Here is a 20,387-nt window from a genome sequence, read left to right as displayed (position 1 = left end):
GAGAGAGCAGTCAAGCCAGTAATCTCGCACCCAAGTTAAAATGGGTACTGAAGATTGGGTTCTTAAAGGTACAAAATTGATAACAAATACCAAAAAGCAAAGATTAAAAATCTAAAGTAGAGGTTAGATTCTCAAAAATAGAGTATTAAAAAAACATATATATATATATGAAGTTTGCTTTAAAAATAGGGTCTCTCTCTCTTTTTTTTGGCAAGGTAATAGTAGGTTATAAAAATGAAAAGTAATAGGGGACTTAAAAATTTAAAAAAATTTTTTTAATTAAAAAATGATTATAGTAAAAATATATCTAGGACTTTCTCTGGAACTGTTGCAGATAGTGTGGGGTCAGTTCATTTTCAGATAGTTCCTTGGTCCAGCTTGTACTTTTCAAGGTCTGTAGGCCCCTTCCTATGGAGTCGGTGCTAACTACAAGGTTTTAACCTATTGCACCTCTTCCAGAGTGGTTCCCTCTGTTTATTTCAGCTTCTTCTGTTTGCGTCTCTTCAGTGTCTAATTTCCGCCCTGACACAAGGAGGGCGGTGGAGGTCACTTTTTTTAGGCTCACTTGTTCATTTGTGCTGTGGGGAGGGAGAAACCCTGCAAACAAATATCACTGGCATGTGCTCACAGTGATTCAGTCACACTGGGTTTGCCCCTGCTCACGGCGTGTGTGCATTCCCAGTCTATACTGCTCAGGCTCTAGCTTGCTCTGCCGGGAACTGTCTGATGCAGGCCCTGGGTTTCATGCAGTCCCCAGGTCTAAGCCGCTCAGGTTCAGGTTCTCAGGTACTCCACAAAGGTGCAGACTTGGTTGGGCCTGCGTTTTGTGCCCTTCCAGGTCCGAGCAGCTCAGGTGACCAGGTGCTTGGTTAGTGCAGTTGCTCCCAGTTGAAGGCTGCGACTTACTGCTTCCCCCCATCCCAGCTACTCGGTTTTCTGGGTGTACAACGGGCATGCCTTCTCAGGTGTGCCGTGTGTCTCTTCTGGGGAGCTGATCTCTGTCTGCAACTCTCCCAGCGGATGTTGACCATCCAGAATCCCAAGAAGTCTTGGTCAGCAATGACGTCAGCTTGACATTTGGAATAGGATGCCTCTCTGCCCCCTTCTGGCTCTGGCTGCCCTCGCCTGCCTGTCTCCAGTGGGGGATGGGCTGGTCCGCAGCCGGCTAGCTCTGCTCAGTCCTTTGTTCTGTGAGCAGGGCTGGTGGTGTCTTGAAAGTGAAAGTGAAAGTGAAGTTGCTCAGTTGTGTCCGACTCTTTGCAACCCCATGGACTGCAGCCTACCAGGCTCCTCTGTCCATGGGATTTTCCAGGCAATAGTCCTGGAGTGGATTGCCATTTCCTTCTGCAGGGGATCTTCCCAACTCAGGGATCGAACTCAGTCTCCCATATTGTAGACAGACGCTTTACCGCCTGAGCCACCGTTAGCTATCCCACAGTCTGGGTTGCTGTCTCAAGCTAGTTCCCTCAGATTGCCCTCAGGGCATTCAGGCGAGGTCCTTACCCTAAGCAATGCAGCCCGCACCTCCCTGTCCAGCCCCTGCTTGCTAGTGGGCAATGTGAGCGTCTGGCCTCCTCCTCCTCCTCCACTTGCTGTCAGGCACATAATCTGTGGGTTTTAATTATTTATTTATTTTTCCTCCTGGTTATTTTGCCCTCTGAGATTCCAAGGCTCGCCATAGACCCGCCAAAGAGAGTGTTTCCTGGTGTTTGGAAACCTCTCTTTTTTAAGCCTCTCTTCTCGGGAGGGATCTCCATCCCTACCTCTTTTGTCTTTTTATCTTTTATATTTTGTCCTACCACCTTTGAAGACAATGGGCTGCCTTTCTGGGTGCCTGATGTCCTCTGCCAGCATTCAGAAGCTGTTTTGTGGAATTTGCTCGGCTTTCAAATGTTCTTTTGATGAATTTGTGGGTGAGAAAGTGTTCTCCCTGTCCTGTTCCTCCGCCATCTTAGGACCGCCCCTGAGAATTTTTTAAAATCAATTTTTGAGCTAATGTGTTGAGTGAAAAGTTAAGATTTAAATCAAAAATGTTTTCTCTCAAACATAGACATTACCTTGGTCATGATAGCTATTCTTACAACCTGTAGCCATCTCAGCTGGAAACATAGTCATTCTCCATTTTTTTCAAGTTTTCTTGTGTACATTTCCATTAGGCTTTATAGTCCTTATGAAGGTATGTGTTTCATATTAGACTTGCTCCCAAAGTATATTTTTTAAAAGTTTCTTTGACTGTTTTTCAAGAAATACAGAGTTTTTTGCTTTCCCGATAACCTCTCCTTTGTGCTTTGATGTAATTTATCCCGAGTGTCTAAAAGACCTTTCTCCTCTCCTCTCTTGGCACCCTACTCCAGTACTCTTGCCTGGAAAATCCCATGGACAGAGGAGCCTGGTGGGCTGCAGTCCATGGGGTCGCTAAGAGTCGGACGCGACTGAGCGACTTCACTTTCACGTTTCACTTTCATGCATTGGAAAAGGAAATGGCAACCCACTCCAGTGTTCTTGCCTGGAGAATCCCAGGGACAGAGGAGCCTGGTGGCTACCATCTGTGGGGTTGCATGGAGTTGGACATGACTGAAGCGACTTAGCAGCCGCAGCCTCTCCTCTTTGATTTCCTCATTGAGGAGTTTCCTCAACATTTGTTGCCCTCTTTTATTCCAGCAACTGTACAGCATCATCTGACAGATCCGCTGTGCCTCAGTTTCCTGCTGGGGCCACTCCGTCTCTCTAACTGAGCCACATTTTCCAGTTCTTGACTCACAGATGCTCTGAAGGCTTTGTCCTGCCTCTCCTGTGGCAACAAGCTTCCAGTCATCTAGGGCTGGGCAGGATGGTGAATCGGGTCTTTAAGTACCAACTTCTGCTATGTTTTTTACCTTTGTGGATCTACAAAAACTTTTTTTTTTTTAATTGAGAAATTTGAGTAGGAAGTGTTTCTTATTTGTTATACTTGCCTGAGATCTTCTTTTTTTTAATTAACTTTTATTGGAGTGTACCTTATTTACAGTGTTGTTGCGTGACTTACTCTGATTCTTTAGTAGGATAGATGAGAGGTTTGTCTGTGGTAGACATTCCAAAACGACGACTCTCCACCCTCACCCAGACTCACTGCCCCTTCTTGGTTGCTCTGTTCTACCCCAGTAAATCTTGTGCAGACCAAGAAGAGATTTTACAACAGTTACTCCATGAAGAGCTGAGCAGTATTCAGCTGAGTTTGAGTCTGTATCAGGTACCAGGCACTTGGAGTCTGAGGGTTGAGTATACTTGCCTTCTAAACTGTGTTTTTGGTTTTTGACCCCCTCCAGTCCTTCCTGCAGAGTGCTGCCAGAAATGGTCCATAAAGCACCATCTGATGCTGTCAAGCCCACAGAGACAAGTTAGAGAGCCACAGGGTCGACACAGCTTCTAAGAAGCGTGCTCTGTACCTTGTGTTCATGCCTCTCGGCCATGGCCTTCACTCTGTCTGGAATCCTGAACTCTTAACCCCTTGGTTCACTTTCCCTTTTTGAGAATCTGACTCAGATATCACCCCTTGGGGAAACATCCTGAATTGCCCCAGTTCAAGTTCATGGCTCCATCCTCTATACTTTGCTGGGGACTTTGTATACATGCGTTTCCCTTTGTTCAGCTAGCACACATCGTTGAGTGCTGTTGTGTGTCAGGCCCATCCTCAGTGCTGGCACTCTGGCAGTGAGTGAGACAGACACGGTCACTGCCCATACACGTCATCCAGCAACTAGGAGGATGTTTCAGATAGTGATAAGTGCTCAGAGGAAAGCAAGACAGCAACAGAGTAGGGGCTGGATGGGTTTGGAGAGAGTGACTGGGGAAGTCCTTTCCAAATAGGTAACGTAGAAGCTGAACTCTGAACAATGAGCAGGGCCAGCGATGGAAACATCTGGAAAAAGAGCTGTTAGTGCAGAGAAAAATGGCACTAGCAAATGCCCCAGAGCAGGGAGAGCATGGCACCCTGGAGCTGCAGAGAAGGCCAGCCAGTGGGACTAGAGCAGCGTGAAGGAGGCGGGAAGGCCGGAGATGGGTCAGAAGAGCAGACAGTCTGTTGGCATAGCAAGAAATGTGGATTTTAGGGACTTCCTTGGTGGTCCAGTGGCTGAGACTCGGCGCCCCCAATGCAGGGGAGCGGGTTCAATCCCTGGCCTGGGAACTAGATCCCACATGCTGCAACTTAAGACCCAGCACAGTCAAATAAATTTTTTATGAAGTTAAAAAAGAAATTTGGATTTTATTCCTGAATTCACCAAGAAACTATCCAAGAGCTTTAGGCAGGGGAGTCCGTGGTATGAAATGACGTATGTTTCACCTGCACGGAACACTGAGTGTTGTAAGTGGCTCATTGCGTGTGTCTCTGGTGACCTGTGTGCCGTGAGGGCAGGCGCTCTCTGTGGATCCCAGCACTCAGTCCAGGGTACGGTTGGTTGGTAGTCACTGGGGAATCTAATGAATGAACAATCTATGTATTCTCTTGATAAGCTCTATTTAAGTGGTTGAGTTAGTAACACCGTGTAAATGACTTTTTCTTTTTGGTAAAAGCTGGTCGATCTAGTGCTAGGATGCTCCTTATGAATAAGGACATGTCACGGCCTTTTTCAAGACTCCAGGGTGTTACAGTATTCTGGATGTTGTATTCAGCCTTTGAGGCAGTACCCCAGGAATGCTGAGTAGAATCTTGATGGCCAGAGAAGAATGAAAAGCCGTGACATTTAAAAAAATGAAAGCTGTCAGTAGTACAGTAAGATCTTACGATGAGGTGAGTACAGATACAGCATCAGTAAACTCTTACGACGAGGTGAATACTGACATAGCGTCCCAGTGGCGTTTGTTCTCAAGAGGAGGTGGTCGGGAGTTCTTATCATCCAGCATGTGGGCAGGAGGGGAGCAGGGGGTTGGTAGTCATCTCCTGATAATTTGAGATTTTCTGAGTTCAATATAAGGGCCATTGAATACGATTTAAATTTGATTATCTTTCATGCTCTTTGAAAATGTAGACCACCTAAGACTGATCGTTTTTCATTAACCGTGTAGTAATGTCTCCTAGCATTTTGTATGATGGTTTTTTGGATTTGACTTTCACTGTAATGGTTGGCTTTTACTATAGTTAGTATTTTTCTATTATAATTTTTATCTCCAGTTTTCAGGTACTGTCTCTTAAAAACCTTGAGTTTCTTTTTTTTGTTTTTTGTGAATCAGTTGGAAACTCTAATTTAGATCTATCTGTGTCCCATTAAATAAAGCTTACTTGAAAATCTTTCATGGTGAAATCATAACCCAGCCTAGTGAACATGCTCTAATCATCATAGCACTTGCTCCCAAGAAGAATCTTTTCTCATTACTTCTTTACCCACATTCACTTAAAAATTACCCTACAGGTAATAGAGAGTTTAGGACATGGTAAGCTGAGTACATTTTGGACTTCTGTTAAGTTGAAAATATTTTTCTCTGCAGAGATTTCAGCAACACAGAAACACTGTGTAGTGAACAGAAGTATTATTGTGAAACATGCTGCAGCAAACAGGAGGCCCAGAAAAGGTACGTAAGGGTTTAGCCCAGGGGGTGACTTCCTATCCGCAGAAGGGTCCAGACTGTGGAGCCTGACAGATCTGATTTTTGAATCCCAGTTCCTAGGGCTCATAACCAAGTAGCTTTGGAGAAGTCAGTTACCTTCTTCACTGGTAGAATACGATAAGAATGCCTACCTGGGGAAGTTGCCCATTCATCTGATCATGTGGTGTTCATCTGTTTGTTTGTTCATTCATTTATTCAGTGTGCCAGATACTCATGCTGGGTAAACAGGTGGTGAGCAAGTGTGATCACTGTCCTCTTGGGATTAAAGGTGAATTATAAAACTGACTTAGCATAGTACATAACACATAGTGGTCACCCAGGAATACTGTTAGTATTGCATAATGTTGGAACTTCTTATTTAGAAGATAGAAGAGGCAAATAATACTAATCATTTAATAAGGAAGCATGAGGAAATCAATAACATCAGTCTATGGGTGGGTAATAAGAAAGTTATCATATTCAGAGTTGATACAAGACCCAAGGTTGCCCATCTTTTTACCAGCACTGGCCAGTTACAGGTCTTGAACAATGTGAAATAATTGTCCTTCCCTATGTTCTGTCCCCAGAAGCCAATAAACTTGACATTTTTACTATCCTGTGAAGCTTTACTATGAGTTAAGTTTACCCTGCCCATGGTTTGTGGCATATTCAGGATAACTCACAGATGCCCATTCCTACCATCTAAAACTGTGACGGGTCTAGAGCTGAAGTTGAACGAGTTTCTCTGACCAGTCTCCCAGCCCTTCATCCCCAGACATGCACATCTTTCTTTGGTGCCTCAGAACTGGAGAAAGGTTAGTCATTGTGGTGGCAGATGGGAGTTAACATTCATTAGTGGTTGGGGAGCTTATCTCTGTCCCCATCCATATAATCTAAACTGAGTCTGCCTAAGGCCATCCTAGGTCTTCCAGGGGAGCATGAAAGCATATTCTATTCAACCCTGGAAGTTTTATACATTAAAATGCTGTGTTCCTAAAAAATAATAGGGATCCCCATAAATCTTACGTTTCTGCTGATGGTGTGGTTTTGCTTACTTTTATGCACAGGATTTTTTTTTTCAATAGATTTCTAAATATTCTATTAAATTTGTCCTTTACAAATAATAATTCATGGAAAATATGCACAAGTCGAACAGCATTTACAATAATTCAGGACCTTCAAAGAGGGTGTCCTCGAAGGTAGCCAGAAAATCCTCTATTCTGTCAGAGTTATCTCCATAAACTATTGTCTTTGCGACTTCTTACTGAAGAATCTTAATGGTCATCTAGTTGCAAAAAGAGCTTTTCATGTTTGTGTAAGTTCCGGAACTGCTGCATCGAACAAAAGAAAATCCTTTTCTGCAGGATTTCTCAAAGCCTTAGGTATGTGGATGTGCAAGGAGGAACTTAGGAACAGAAGGGAGAGCAGCAGCCTGGTTTGACCTCAGAAACCCCGAATCCATTAATATCTCCGGTGCTCTCACGAGCCTATTTTGAGAAATATAGCCCTAAACCAATCAATCTCTGAATTTGTAAGTGAGGAACCTGAGAGCCGGAAAAGGGAAATGACTTGCCCAGGAGTAAGGAGGGAGAATGGGCCCAGCATGCCTGGTTATCTGATGGTAACCAGTTGGCAGGGGATATCTGAGGCATGCCTCTTTGTCGGTTCTCAGAACCTGTATGTACAGATCCACCCTCTGCTTGTCCCTTCCCCAGCCTGCTTTTCTCAAAAACTGTCCCCTCCTCTCCGTTATCTCAGAGTTGAGGGATTATCCAAATACCATTCTTCCTGGGAGGCAGAGGGCAGTGACGTAGAGCAATTGTGCATCATATTTTTATTGGTACATAAGTTCTGGGGTGTCTCCTTTGACCAAACAGATGATCCCACCCCCACATCCTAGCCCCGCTGCACTCTTCTCTGCTTACTAGGCTCCAGTTAGCCGAGTCTGTACAAGCGAGCATCCTTTTACTCTGGCACGTGGATTGGCTGTTTGCTGGTCTGAGGTTTGTTGGACCCCTCCTGCTCTCCATTCGTGCAGGCTGTGGTATAACTGGTCCCACTCACAGGCATTGGGTGCCACTGATTTTCTGTTCCATGTTTTATTTTAGGATGAGAGTCAAAAAGCTGCCCATGATTTTGGCCCTGCACCTCAAGCGGTTCAAGTACATGGAGCAGCTGCATAGGTACACCAAGCTCTCTTACCGAGTGGTCTTCCCTCTGGAGCTCCGGCTCTTCAACACCTCCAGTGATGCAGTCAACCTGGACCGCATGTACGACCTGGTCGCGGTGGTGGTACACTGTGGCAGGTGAGGGCGGGCAAGGAGCACGTGGAGGGAGGCACTGTCCTTGGGCCATGTGGACTCTGCCACATCTTTCAGGGGCGGGGCCGGGGATATGAGACTCCGTGGTGATGGCGCTTCGGGGAGTTTCCTCTAAGCTCCAGTTTAGCACCTCAAAATGAATCTCTAAACTTATGTATATAAAGTAAAATAATAAATTTAAAAATAAAGATAAAATTAACGCATAACAATAATTTAAATGTTCTCTCATAAGGGAATAATAAATCTCCATTGGATATAAAGAATTTGAAATCACATGGAAAAGCAAATGTTTGTGCTATGATTTTAATTTTTGAAAAACCAGGTTACTCATTTAGTATGATCACTAAAGTGTTTTAAGGTACCTAAATAAAGACTGGAAGCAGTGGATGGAATTTAATACTTTTTTGGCATTTGAATAATTAAAATGTATTCTTAAGTGTTCTTTAGGTAGTTTTAAGCCTTTCCCCTGTATTCTATAATAAGTACATAATTAAAAAAAAAGAGAGAGTGGAGAGAAATGCCCTTGATATGGAAAAGCAAAGTGTTTTTGCTGTAACTCTTTTGAGGAAATATTTTTTATTGTATAATTTGGTGTAAGTCTTGAGAACTCTACTGAAAATTCACCTGTTGCTATTATTTGCTCAGCTGAGACGGATCTGTGTCCCCTCCCTGGGATCGACATTGCTGTCGCCCTTGTAGGCTTCAGACTGGGGCCTGTCACAGAGCAGGTGTCTTTTCCTCTCCTTCCACCTGGATGGAGTGGTAGTAAACAGACCATTACCAAGAGGATGCGTGGTTCCACAGGGAGGAACGGAGTGATTTCCTTTCCTCGACTGGGTGGATGGTATCAGAAACTGTAACTACCTGCAGCAACCCTTGTTTTGTCCCATGCAGAGCCAGTCACAGATTATCATCTTACGTTCTCAGAAAGCTGTATTTGTTGGTCAGTTACAAGCCACCTTTCTGTTTCCCCCTGAAGAATACTTCTAAACTGCTAAGTATTTTAAAGAACCTAAGGGTTGGGAAGATCCCCTGGAGGAGGGCGTGGCAACCCACTCCAGTGTTCTTGCCTGGAGAATTCCATGGACAAAGGAGCCTGGCGGGCTACAGTCCATGGGGTCCCAAAGAGGTGGACACGACGGAATGACTGAACATACATACACACACATCTGTTTTCTATTTATTTATTCATAAGGGTTCTTTTAACAGTTTTCTTTGATTTAACCATGCCCTCCTCCAGGGGATCTTCCCAACCCAGGGATCAAACCCAGGTCTCCCTACCGTCTGAGCCACCAGGGAAGCCTAAGAATTCTGGAGTGGGTAGCCTATCCCTTCTCCAGGGTATCTTTCTGACCCCAGAACTGAACCAGGGTCTCTTGCATTGCAGGCGGATTCTTTACCAGCTGAGCTACCAGGGAATCCCATATATTATGTATATGCTATGTATATTCTACGTTCCTGGTGGTTTAGTCAATAAGTCATGTCCGACTCTATGTATATACTAGGAAATGGCAACCCACCACAATATTCTTGCCTGGAGAATCCCCATGGGCAGAGGAGCCTGGCGGGCTGCAGTCTGTGGGGTCACACACAGTCAGACGTGACTGAGCGACTAAGCACACACATGAGTAAGGAACAGGGCGATGACAGAGAGCAGTGGGAGGTGCCCCTTCAGGGAAGGTGGTCAGCAAAGGTTTATCTCCTGAGATGACATTTGAGCTGAAGCCCACCCAAGGAATAAAAAGAGGCAAGAATGCAGACATGAGTGAGGACCCTTTCAGGCAGAGCTGCAGCAGGCACAGAGGCCCCGGCTGAGAACGCTGATGTGTGTGAAAACAGAGGCGGCCCGTGGGCTGGAGCTCAGAGGGAGGGGAGAGAGTGGCTGGAGAAAGGTGAGAACAATCCTCTGGGGTATCTTTTATTTAAAGAAAGCCAACTAAAGGGACTTCCCTGGTGGTCCAGTGGTTAAGACCTTCAGATGCACAGGATGTGGGTTTGATCCTTGACTGGGGAACTAACATCCCGCATGCTGTGCAGTGTAGCAAAGAAAAAGCAAACTAAGGCAGATTCAGCTTTCCAACTTTGATGATGCATTGAGACAACAAAACTTCAGAGTTAGAGTTAAAAACCGCCTCAGTTGTGCAAACCTGACTTCATAGGAGAAGCTGTTTGGTTGTCTGGTCTACTTTTTTCTGTAGTGTGTAATAATGTACCTTTTTGTTTTCCTACTTGTCACTACACATTTTGGTTTAGTATCTTTCGAAAACTTGAATCAGATCACATCACTCCTCAGAGTTCCCAAGTGTCTTCCTGGCTCGCTCACGGTGAAGTCCATAATCTTAACCACGGTGGCCCATTCCTAAGCCTCGCCCACTGCAGCTCACTGGGGTCTGGCTTCCGTGCTGTTCCCTGATCACACTGTTCCCAGCTCCACCCATCCCCTAGGCCTTGCACTTGCTCTTCTCCATTCCTGAAACTTCCATCTCGTGGTCTCATGGCTTGTCTCTCTCTCTCTCACACACACACACACACACAGACACACACACAGACACACTCTCTCTCTCCCTCTCCCCTTCCCTTCAGGGAAATTCCTTCTGCTCACATCTCATATCATCACCAGAGCACCTTCCCTTTATTGCTCACCAACCTGTTGCACTGCTATATTCTTCAGCATGTATCACCACTTGAAATATATTTGTATTTTAGTTTATTACCACTCCAGCCCTCAACCTCAGGAAAGGCAGGACTTTGTTTCATTCACTGCTTTTTTACGTTTGTTTAAGTAGAAGAGAAGAGGCTTTTCTCCCAGTCTTAATATTTATTTATTTATTTGGCTGCACCACGTGGTCTTAGTTGCACCATGCTGGATGTCCTGTGAACTGTGTTTTGGCACATGGGATCTGGTTCCCTGACCAGGAATCAAACCCAGGCCCTCTGCACTGGGAGCACAGGGTCACTGGACCACCAGGGAAGCCCCCATTCACTGCTTTTTTTTTTTTTTTTTTTGCCTAACTGCCTGAGTGGACCTAGATGGGGCATAGTGGGTGTACAATAATTATGTGTTAATATTTGTTGAATTTGAATGTCTGTTTTCCCCAGTGGATCGTGAATCCTTTGAAGACAGAGGCTTTATTAGTCTTCCCTTGTGCCCAGCACAGTGTCAGCACCCAGGTGTCTCTCTGTGGCCAAAGACGTGTGGACGTGGACATGACCTATTCCAAGTTCTCTGTCCTAGTGACAGGTTTTTTTTTCCCCCAAAAAAGTCATTGCATATAAAGAGCTGCACAGAGTTTTATAAAGAAGTAAATGTTAACTTAGTAACATTCTTCTGTTTGTTCTTCTCTAGTGGTCCTAATCGTGGGCATTATATTACTATTGTGAAAAGTCACGGCTTCTGGCTCTTGTTTGACGACGACATTGTAGAGGTTGGTAAACAGATGATTATATCCGAGGGAGCTGGGGTAGAGACAGTGTTTTGGGATGTGTGCGTATGGACATTTTCTAAAATAGCCCTGTATTCCCGTCATCTGACTTGAAAACAGTTTACGTTTCTCTCAGAACTACATTCTGCTGCTCGCCATCCTCTCTGGAAGGGGAGAAGGGGTAAGATCAGGGACTCATCAATACTGTGTTTTTGTTAACTGATTGACCACAGACGTGGGACCTCCTTGCCATCCTAAGTCATGTTTACATGGAAGTCCTCTTTCCTACAGTAACTAAAGCCCACTCTGGGACCAAATAATAAACTTCAAAGTTGTATTAAAATCCTTTTATTATACCCAAATTTTCTGATATTATTATTGAATTTTTTTTTCACTTTGTTCTATCTAGAATTCTTTATATAACACCAGAGTATTCCATATATTGATTTTGTTGTAATGGAACACTAGCCGGAGAGACTTCCATACTCAAAGACATGGTCTATTTGAGCCCACTTAAGGTAGCACTAACGGGAATAAGCTTTGATGACCTGAATGAATTATGCTTATTCCCAAGAGCTCCCACAGTTTACCATTTGAAAGACAGAAGTCCTGTCTTCTTCAAAGAGTGCACACCTATGGTTGCTAAGAGTGGAAAGCGTGGCATTCTCTCCCAGGGATTTGCAGTGCGAGTCGTCATGTTCTCTCGGTCAAGTCTATGGAGTTACCCATTTGCTGTTGAAAGTTCCCAAGTTTATGACGGTGTTTCTTACATTTTCTTATGCATCCCATTAGCCTTTCTTTCCTTCTCCCAGTAATCATGTTAAACCACTATGTTGTTTCACTTCTCTTTTTCTTGCAGAAAATAGATGCCCAAGCTATTGAAGAATTCTATGGCCTGACATCAGATATATCAAAAAATTCAGAATCTGGATATATTTTATTCTATCAGTCAAGAGAATAACTTAAAGGACTGTGGAACTAACTCGAGTGAGGGAAAATGCACTCGGACCTGGTCTCTCTGCAGACGTCCCTCCTCTCCAGTGGACCACCAGTGAACGGCATCACTCCACGTCTCGGTGGTCTGGCTGCGTGACTCTCTTCCCCCTTCATTTTTCTACAAGCAGCACTACTCGTGGTTTTATGTTAGTCTGAGGTAGAGTTAATTGCAATCAGATTGTAGTAAGGATTAGATGAATAACACTTGCTAATTTTAGTTTCAGGTACATACTATGCCACTGTCTGGCTGCATTAGAATGCCGTTTCTTACAAACACCGACAGTCTATTTGGGGTCTTTGCTAATCTTCCTAAATGGCTTCCGGGGTCTCCTTTCAGTGCATTCCTTTACCTTGTCCCTGGAAACATTGCTCCCCATTTTTAGCTTCTCTGCCTCTTTTCTGACAGAAGGACAGAAGAATGGGGTAGAGGCTTACCTTTTAGAGCTGCAACTATAGCTTTAAGTTTGTTCGAGTGAAAATGTTTTAAAATTGAGTAACCTCGAACCTGAATTCATCTTCCGGGTGGAACAGGGTGAAGAGAAGCTGTTCAAGGATGCCCAGGGCTGTACCCACCCGGCCGTTACAAGCCAGGGGCTGAGGCGGCGTGGAGCTCAGGGCAGGCGAAGCCGAGAGGAGGAAGCTTTTGTGCACAGCGGAAAGTTGCTTTTCTTCTCTTTCTACCAAAACCGAGTTTCAGGAAAATAGCTCTGTGCTCTTTGTTTTTAGTGATGCTCTTCTTCTGTCCTGTGAGTTGAATCTCTCCTTTATCCGGCGCTGCTAAGCTTTCCAGGGTATCTTTCCAACCCCGCTGGTGTCCCGTGGTCAGAGGTGGTAGGGCTGAGACACCACGGGGACTGCCACCCGCCCAGCTCTGCGTAGCCGGGCAGCACCAACACCGTCCTTTCCCAGGAAGAACAAAGGCGCTGCACCTGTCCTCCCATCAGCCACATTGTACAACAGTTCATATTTCAGCATTTCAGGTCCTGGCAAGCCCAGGGCTACCATGGAACCTTCTCCGGAGGAGATACTGGAGTTAGCTGGGGATGCAGGTGGGTCAGAGGAAGTGTCAGTGGGCAGGTGGTGGGATGAACAAAGGGGCAGCATTTCTTTGGCTCAGGCTCCCAGGATGTTTGACAAGATGGAGTTTTTTGGAAGAACCTCATCTCACCATAGTTATACTTTTTTTTTCACTTTTGTTGTATGTGTATTTATTAAATCATTTGAGTATCGATGCCTTTTATTAAAAGGTTCGATACGCTGTTTTGCTGTTGAGCAGGTTTTTGGTTTCCTACAAATCTTATGAGTTGTAGATCTCAGCTTCCTGTGGGAAGACCGCTGACTTCCATACACTATAATATACTGTGAACCTGTTATTTTGTTACCTAATACATCAGCGAAGGAACACGCAAACTTTTGGCATAATGTGAACTAAAATTGAAATTGAAAATGTTACTGGCCATTTTGCAACAATTAAGAGCATAGCACTTTATCTAGATGAAAACTGGATTTCTTTATCTTTGAAGTATTTTGAACTGTTTATTGCTCACAACTTCCATAAGCATGCCACCCCTCATCTGTTCACACTTGAAGTGAAATGTTTCATGTTTCACTGGAGAAGACAAAAACAGGGTGATCTTCTCGTTATTGTTTTATACAAGTGATGAAAATATACCTTGCCTTATTTAGAGGCGAATTCATATTTATAAATATTTTGTCTTTTTTCCCTCCACAAGACTTATGCAGTAATCACTTATGTGGAAGGTGAGTTTTCATCCTGTTTTTAAGAAGAGATGCTTTTCAATTGAAGGTGACTGATACAGGGAGCTGTTTATACTATACATAATCCATATATTTGCAGGTTGCAAAGTTTTAAAAAAACGATGGCTGATCCCTAATATAGTTGGAAGTGATACACGAGAAACACTGTTAAAATGATCTTTGAAGTGACTCTTGAAGCTAATTTATTAGGAAAAAAGTTTCAATTGGAAACCTATAGAACTAATTTGTTGTTTAGTCGCGAAGTCATGTCCAACTTTGTGACCCCATGGAGTGTAGCCTTCCAGGCTTCTCTGTCCATGGGACTTTTCCAGCAAGAATACTGAAGTGGGTTTCCTTCCCCAAGGGATCTTCCCAACCCGGTGATCGAACCCGAGTCTCCTGCATTGGCAGGCAGATTCTTTACTGCTGAGCCACCAGGGAAGCCCCTTATAGAAGTATTATCTGAGTGCTAAGTCATAAATTCAGTACTTTTGGGGTTTTTCAGATGAGCAAAAAGTTTTTCTCAGTGATTTAACTGAAATAATTCCTTTTAGTAGAAAAGGTCAGTTAAAATTCAGTATTCATGGATAAATGTTTGCCTAAATATTGAAGATAATACAAAGACATTAACATGGTTGTGTGGTGCAGGAAAAAGAAAATTGAGATAAAAATACACGTATCCACCAACACTCCGTCAGGTTTTTAAACTTTAGCACTATCTGGGATCATCGTCCCCCTTCTTCTTTAATAAATGAAAGAAACACTAGGCAGCTACATCCTCCCAAGTCATTTCCCTTTGTGTGAAGACTAGAGGACATAACACTTCTTGATTTTTCATCCCTCATTTGTTGTGTGAAGCAGGGATGGCGTGGGATGTGTGAGACCATTCTGAGGTGAACGATAGCACAAAAGCACAGCAACAGTCCCTCAAATGGCCAGGGTTTGTGTGTGTCGTTTTTCTGGCAGGAATGGGCAGGCTTGCTGTATTTCTTCTAACTGCTGGGTGTTTTAAAATAAGTTACAGTGTTTGCCACTTTCAGAAGAGAAGGAATGTTTGCTTTATTGTTTACTTCCTTGTTTAACATCTAGATTATGATACAGTATGCTAAAATGTCATTTGTTTAAAAGTAAATATCGGTAGAATGCTGACGCCCAGTCTTGTTATCCTGATGCATTTTCCATTCCGAAGAAACACGAAGTGAGCTGGTTTGAAGAGAGCCAAGGAGCAGAACCACAAGAGAGTGGTGCTTTGTCTAGGAAGCCAGTCATATTGGTTTTATAGCTTGGTATATTTTGGATTTCAGATGAAATGGGGGAAAAAAATGACAGAAATGGTCCCTATGCATTTATTTTCATGGATACCCTTAATTTTCATGGGCATGCCTAACAATGAACTATGTTATAACTGGAGCTTAGGGCTTATTTTAGATATTGAAGTGTAGCTTTATTACAAAGATGGATTTTATCTATAAACATTGCATTTTGATCAACTTTGTATGTTCATGTGTATTAAAATATTGTGCACTAAATGTTTTGCCCTCGTCTGCTATTATATGGTCAAGGCATTTATCAGCACTAGTGTGATTCACTCATGTAAGTGGCACGGGTCAGGGAAAATTATTTCCTACATTTCTGCCTAATTAAATTTGTTTTCCAGTATTATATTAATTTATTTCTGGCTTCCATTTCTGTGTAACCAAAATAGTTATTGCATTTGTGTGGCACATTTGACTTTGTTGCTAAAAAAAAAAATTTTTTTTTTAGTTTTTATTTAAAATAATCTGTACCTTTTTTTTTAAAAATGTAACCAATTCAAGCACTTTAAGCAATAATGTCAATCTTGTGAAACTTCAGTCAGTTTAATACCCTGCCTCTAAAGTTGTTGACAGAAAAATAAAGAGGAATTCTCTTCCTAGAGAATTATATCTGAGTAGTGTTAACACACATGGATTTAAAATCCTTTTTTATAAAATGTGAGTCATTGGCAAGTCTCGTGTCCAGGTAATCAGTCCAAGCCTGATTTTGAGGCATTGTAGAGGATATTCTGGTTATCATAGTAAAGTTGCCACTATTGTCAAAGTTCAGAAAGTTAGGGTTCTGGAGGTTGCTCACCACTTTTTTGCTTGAGAAAAAGCAACACAATCCAGAAACCTGGGTCTGGGGAAGAGCAGATTGAGAATATCAGTGAAAAACAGAATTAGGGTAGGTATATTAGGCGTAACGAATTGCTTAGCTGAGATGTTTCATAGGAAATGCCCTTTATTGGTTATGAAATAAAAGATCCATTCTCAAAATAAGGCAGTGGCTTCCAGCTCATTGATCTCGTGGGCATCTGGTTTCTAGGAAAGAGTCAGTGTGGCTTTCCCCTGCCCCCAATACTGGCAGCAGCCGCAGGCTTCTGGGCAGGGACTAAGCTGCATAGACCCCATTGGGGTGCACACCAGTCCCACCACTGGCCTACCTGGAGGCGGGCAGTGTGGGCCCATTTCTTGTGGTCTCAGCATGTGGCTCCCTGGGGCTGATACTCAAGCTTGCTGTTAAAATGTCTAAGGTTTTTTCCCCCCAACAGTTACTTCAAGGAGTCCCTGTGTGGACAGGGGATTGTCATCTGAATACATTTTCCTGGGCCCAGTGATGGGAATAGAACCGCATAGACCAAGAGCAGAGCAAGGTGCCTTGAAGTCTCCCGGGTTCCGTCCATCCCAGAGCAGCTCAGGTGAACCTGGCTGAGCTGCGACAGGCTCGGTGGTGAAGCGCCTCCCTCCTCCACAAAGGCCGTGCGAATGGAAGACCTCAGGGAAAGCATTTTTCTTTCTTCCTTTTGTCAATCTGCCGAAAACGTTTATGGGATAAGCCTGTTGCCACCAGCATAGTACAGTTTCTGGGGCACGAGAATCGCCCATGGGACAGAACTCTTAGACTTGTCCTAGAGATCCCCCAGGCTTCCCAGGTGGCATCCCTGGCTCAGAAAGATCTCCTGGAGGAGGAAATGGCAGCCCACTCCTTCGTCCTTGCCTAGAGAATCCTATGAATAGAGGAGCCTGGTGAGCTACAGTCCATAGGGTCACACAGAGTCGGACACAACTGAGCAACTAAGCACAGCACAGAGATTGGAGAGATTTTTAATGAAGACATCACTTAGCACCTGTAAGTGCTAGCCATGGGGACAGGAGTTGGGAGGTAAAAAGATGAAGCAGATAGGATCCCCTTTCTAGTGTCCCGCCTCGGAAAAAAGTTCTGTGGAAGAGAAATTTAAATCTTGGAAATAACGTGAGCAGCGGAAGCCATCACAACCTGGTGCATTTTGGTATTCGGCCTGGGTCTTCTGGTGCAAATGGGCACCGCTGCAGCCGGTGCTGTGGGGGAAGCAGCCAGCTCTTTTTTCCTCCTGGGTTGCCTTCCTGGAGTCCCCACTTTCCTCCTCGCCTGTGCTCAGTGTCGCCTTCACCTTCCTTTTAGCTCCTTGTAGTAGGGATGACCCCATTTTTAAAACAACGCATAAATCCATTATGTTATGGATTCAGGCATTTTGCTTGTTAATGCTCATGTTAAAAGAACCAGAATATTGAAAATCTTCACAGGATTTTATGAATAAATTACCTAAAAAACCTCCTCCTGTGACTACCAAATAATTAGAGCCTAGCTTGCTTCACCAAAATCAAACGAGCATGAGTTTTCAAGACATTTTACTGACCTTTCAACCTATGCTCCCTTTTTGGATTCCATTATATCTTAATAGTGTTTTTGAACAAAGCACATTAGGAGCTTACAAACAAATGTTAGATAGCTTCATTCTGGTTCTGAGACACCAAAGTCCAAAGTCAGGAAAGACATTAGACTTTGTAAAAAGGGTCCCTAATTTTGTGCTTATTATCCATGTGATGATTCATAATAAAGTATTTATTAACAACCTTGAGGGTATCATATAAGTTATATCGATGTGTCTCACTTTTTCCCCCCTCCCTCAAGTGAGCATATGGGCTGTATCAAGGAGGTGTGGAATTCCACAGAAACTGCACAGGAAGGTTAAGCATTTGTGTTGTGGGTGGAAATCTTTTCTTACCTCCTCCTAATAGGGAGCTTGGAGAAGAAAACTGAGATGTAGATTTGACTTGGCAGGAAGAATAGTTGAAACCACTATTTCTATATATTTAACCAAGCCCTCCTTCTATGATCCAACTCAACTGTATTTGTATTTCAGAGTGTCTCTTAGTTGACCTTGCCTGAGAGAACATTCTGTGCTGAGATAAATGAAAATAAACACTAGAAAAATTTGAGAGTGAGCTGTCTTGTCTTCCACAGAAAGCTAAGTCTCTTCACTGTAGAGCCCATCTTGAGTTGAGAATTGCCTGTTTCCCATGCTGAGGGGTACAAGAATATATTTTGACTCCTCCTCGCTCCCCACCAACACCATAGAACAATTTGAAAACTCTTTTTGAAGAGAAATTGTTTCTGCATGTTTTCCTACCTTTGTTACTCCAAAGCCCAGAAAACAAAAAATAAGTATAAATTAGCCTAAGCATGTTGCCAGTGCCAACTTGGACTTACGAGGTTTCAGCAGAGGAAGGGGTGAAGATTGTAGAATGGAGAGAAACGTTCCTCCTGGACATTCATTGACTGACCTGATCTTTGTGTCAGACTTGAGGAGTCTGGGAAGATTAAGAAGAAGCTCATGGCAGAATCTGCCCTCAAATGGAATTGGTACAAAATGTAGAATAAGTTAGCGGGGGGTGAATTTCAGGGGGTAAGAGGAGGGGAAAATGTTGAGAACCTCCTAATGATTATATAGAGAGACTGGTCTATTGAAACCTCATGAAACAGCAAACCCTCAAACTACAACTGAAACACAAAAAAGAAAAAGCAACCCAAATAACACTACAGATGGTCATCAAACCACAAGAGAGAACAAAAGAGGAAGGAAAGGATAGAGACCTACAGGGACTTCCAAGGGGTACAGCTTCCATCCTTGGCCAGGGAGCTAAGACCCCACATGCCTTGAGGCCAAAAAAAAACAGGAACAGAAGCAATATTGTAACAAATTCAATAAAGGCTTTGAAAAATGGTCTATGTCAAGAAAAAAAAATCTTAGAAAAGATTGCTAAAAATAAAACCCCAAACAAAAAAATAGGAACATACTGATGATTACCTCCTAACGTGACTGCCTAGCTTCTGACCTCAGGTGTAACCTCAATGTCTGTCTTAGTCTGTGCCTTTGCCCTGCGGGGTCAAGGAAGATCCCAGTGAGCCCCACAAGTGCCCCTAGCTGACAGACAACCTACGGACTCGATGCCCTTTCTGTTCTGACTTTGATCTCTAATAGTAAAACTTCAGACTCAATTCAATAGCAGTGTGAGAAAGCCCAGCTGGACTCACACATCCAGGTTCTAGTGTGGGCTGTCATTCACTGGTGCCATCATTGTAGCAAAAGGCAGAGGGTCAGGAAGCAGGTCTGAGTTCAAGTCCTGACTGTGGCTTCCTGCTTGGATGATGTTAGGACTTTGTCACCTGTTGATGTTGACTTACCAACCTGAGTCAGATGTTGGTCATAATGTTGGGGTTGGGATGCTAATGAGTGGTGTTTGGCAGAGGGACCCTTCTCTGTAGGTCCTCAAGGGAGATAGAGATGCAATTGCCAAAACAATAGAAAGCACGTGAGAGCTAAGTTACTTAAACAGGAAGTTTGTGGGGTAGTGTGCTGTACTATTTCATTCATTCTAATCCCCACAACATCTTCCAGGCAGCAAAGATAAGACTAAAAAGAGCTGAGTGGGAAAAAAAAGCCCCAGTCGCCAGATAGCCAGTGACAATTATGCCTGGGATGTTGTCTGAAGATGGGCTGTGCTGTTTCCTAGACATAAACAGTCTCACGGGACACCAACCTCAGACATGGTCATGGTGTGATCATGATGAAATAAGACCACTTTGTAAGTTTGCCCAAGTGTGGACAAAAACCAGATCACTGAAAACCACAAAATACCAAACCTCCCTCCCGGACCAGATCCCAGTCACTGCTGCTGCTGGACCAGTGATGGCATCAGCACCACTCCCATCTCTCCTGGGTGAGATCTATTAAGATACACAAGTAAAGGACTAGCCCCGCTTCCTGACGGTATCCAGTCCAGAGCTAAACCCTGTTCCTTGAACCCTCCCCCAAATCACCAAACCAAAGCCTTGATCCTGTTTAAGTTCTAACAGCCTCATACTGAAATCTGCCATGCTTCCCCCACGGTATGTGGTCTCTCTGAGCTTTAAACACACTTGTGAACCACAGGTGTAGTCCTGGAGGTCTGACTGGAGAGCATGGAGTCAGGACTTGCTGGACTGAGAG

The 20,387-nt window shown here is 43.8% G+C and overlaps 1 protein-coding gene across 2 annotated transcripts in view; it reads left to right on the top strand.

Moving 5' to 3' along the window:
- USP46 (ubiquitin specific peptidase 46) overlaps nucleotides 1-19,826 on the top strand; it is a 77,041-nt gene extending 57,215 nt beyond the window's left edge. For both annotated transcript variants that reach the window (XM_040238219.1, XM_040238220.1), the window contains exons 6-9: nucleotides 5,464-5,547; nucleotides 7,671-7,868; nucleotides 11,230-11,308; nucleotides 12,165-19,826. In XM_040238219.1, the coding sequence (XP_040094153.1) occupies nucleotides 5,464-5,547; nucleotides 7,671-7,868; nucleotides 11,230-11,308; nucleotides 12,165-12,266 (463 nt within the window). In that variant the 3' untranslated portion in view covers nucleotides 12,267-19,826. The remainder of the gene's footprint in view (nucleotides 1-5,463; nucleotides 5,548-7,670; nucleotides 7,869-11,229; nucleotides 11,309-12,164) is intronic.
- Nucleotides 19,827-20,387: the final 561 nt, after the last annotated feature.

This window comes from Oryx dammah, unplaced genomic scaffold (assembly GCF_014754425.2).
Source record: "Oryx dammah isolate SB20612 unplaced genomic scaffold, SCBI_Odam_1.1 HiC_scaffold_3, whole genome shotgun sequence".
Classification (NCBI taxonomy): Eukaryota; Metazoa; Chordata; class Mammalia; order Artiodactyla; family Bovidae; genus Oryx; species Oryx dammah.
Note: the sequence above shows the minus strand (reverse complement) of the source record. Positions and strands in the feature narration are given on the sequence as shown.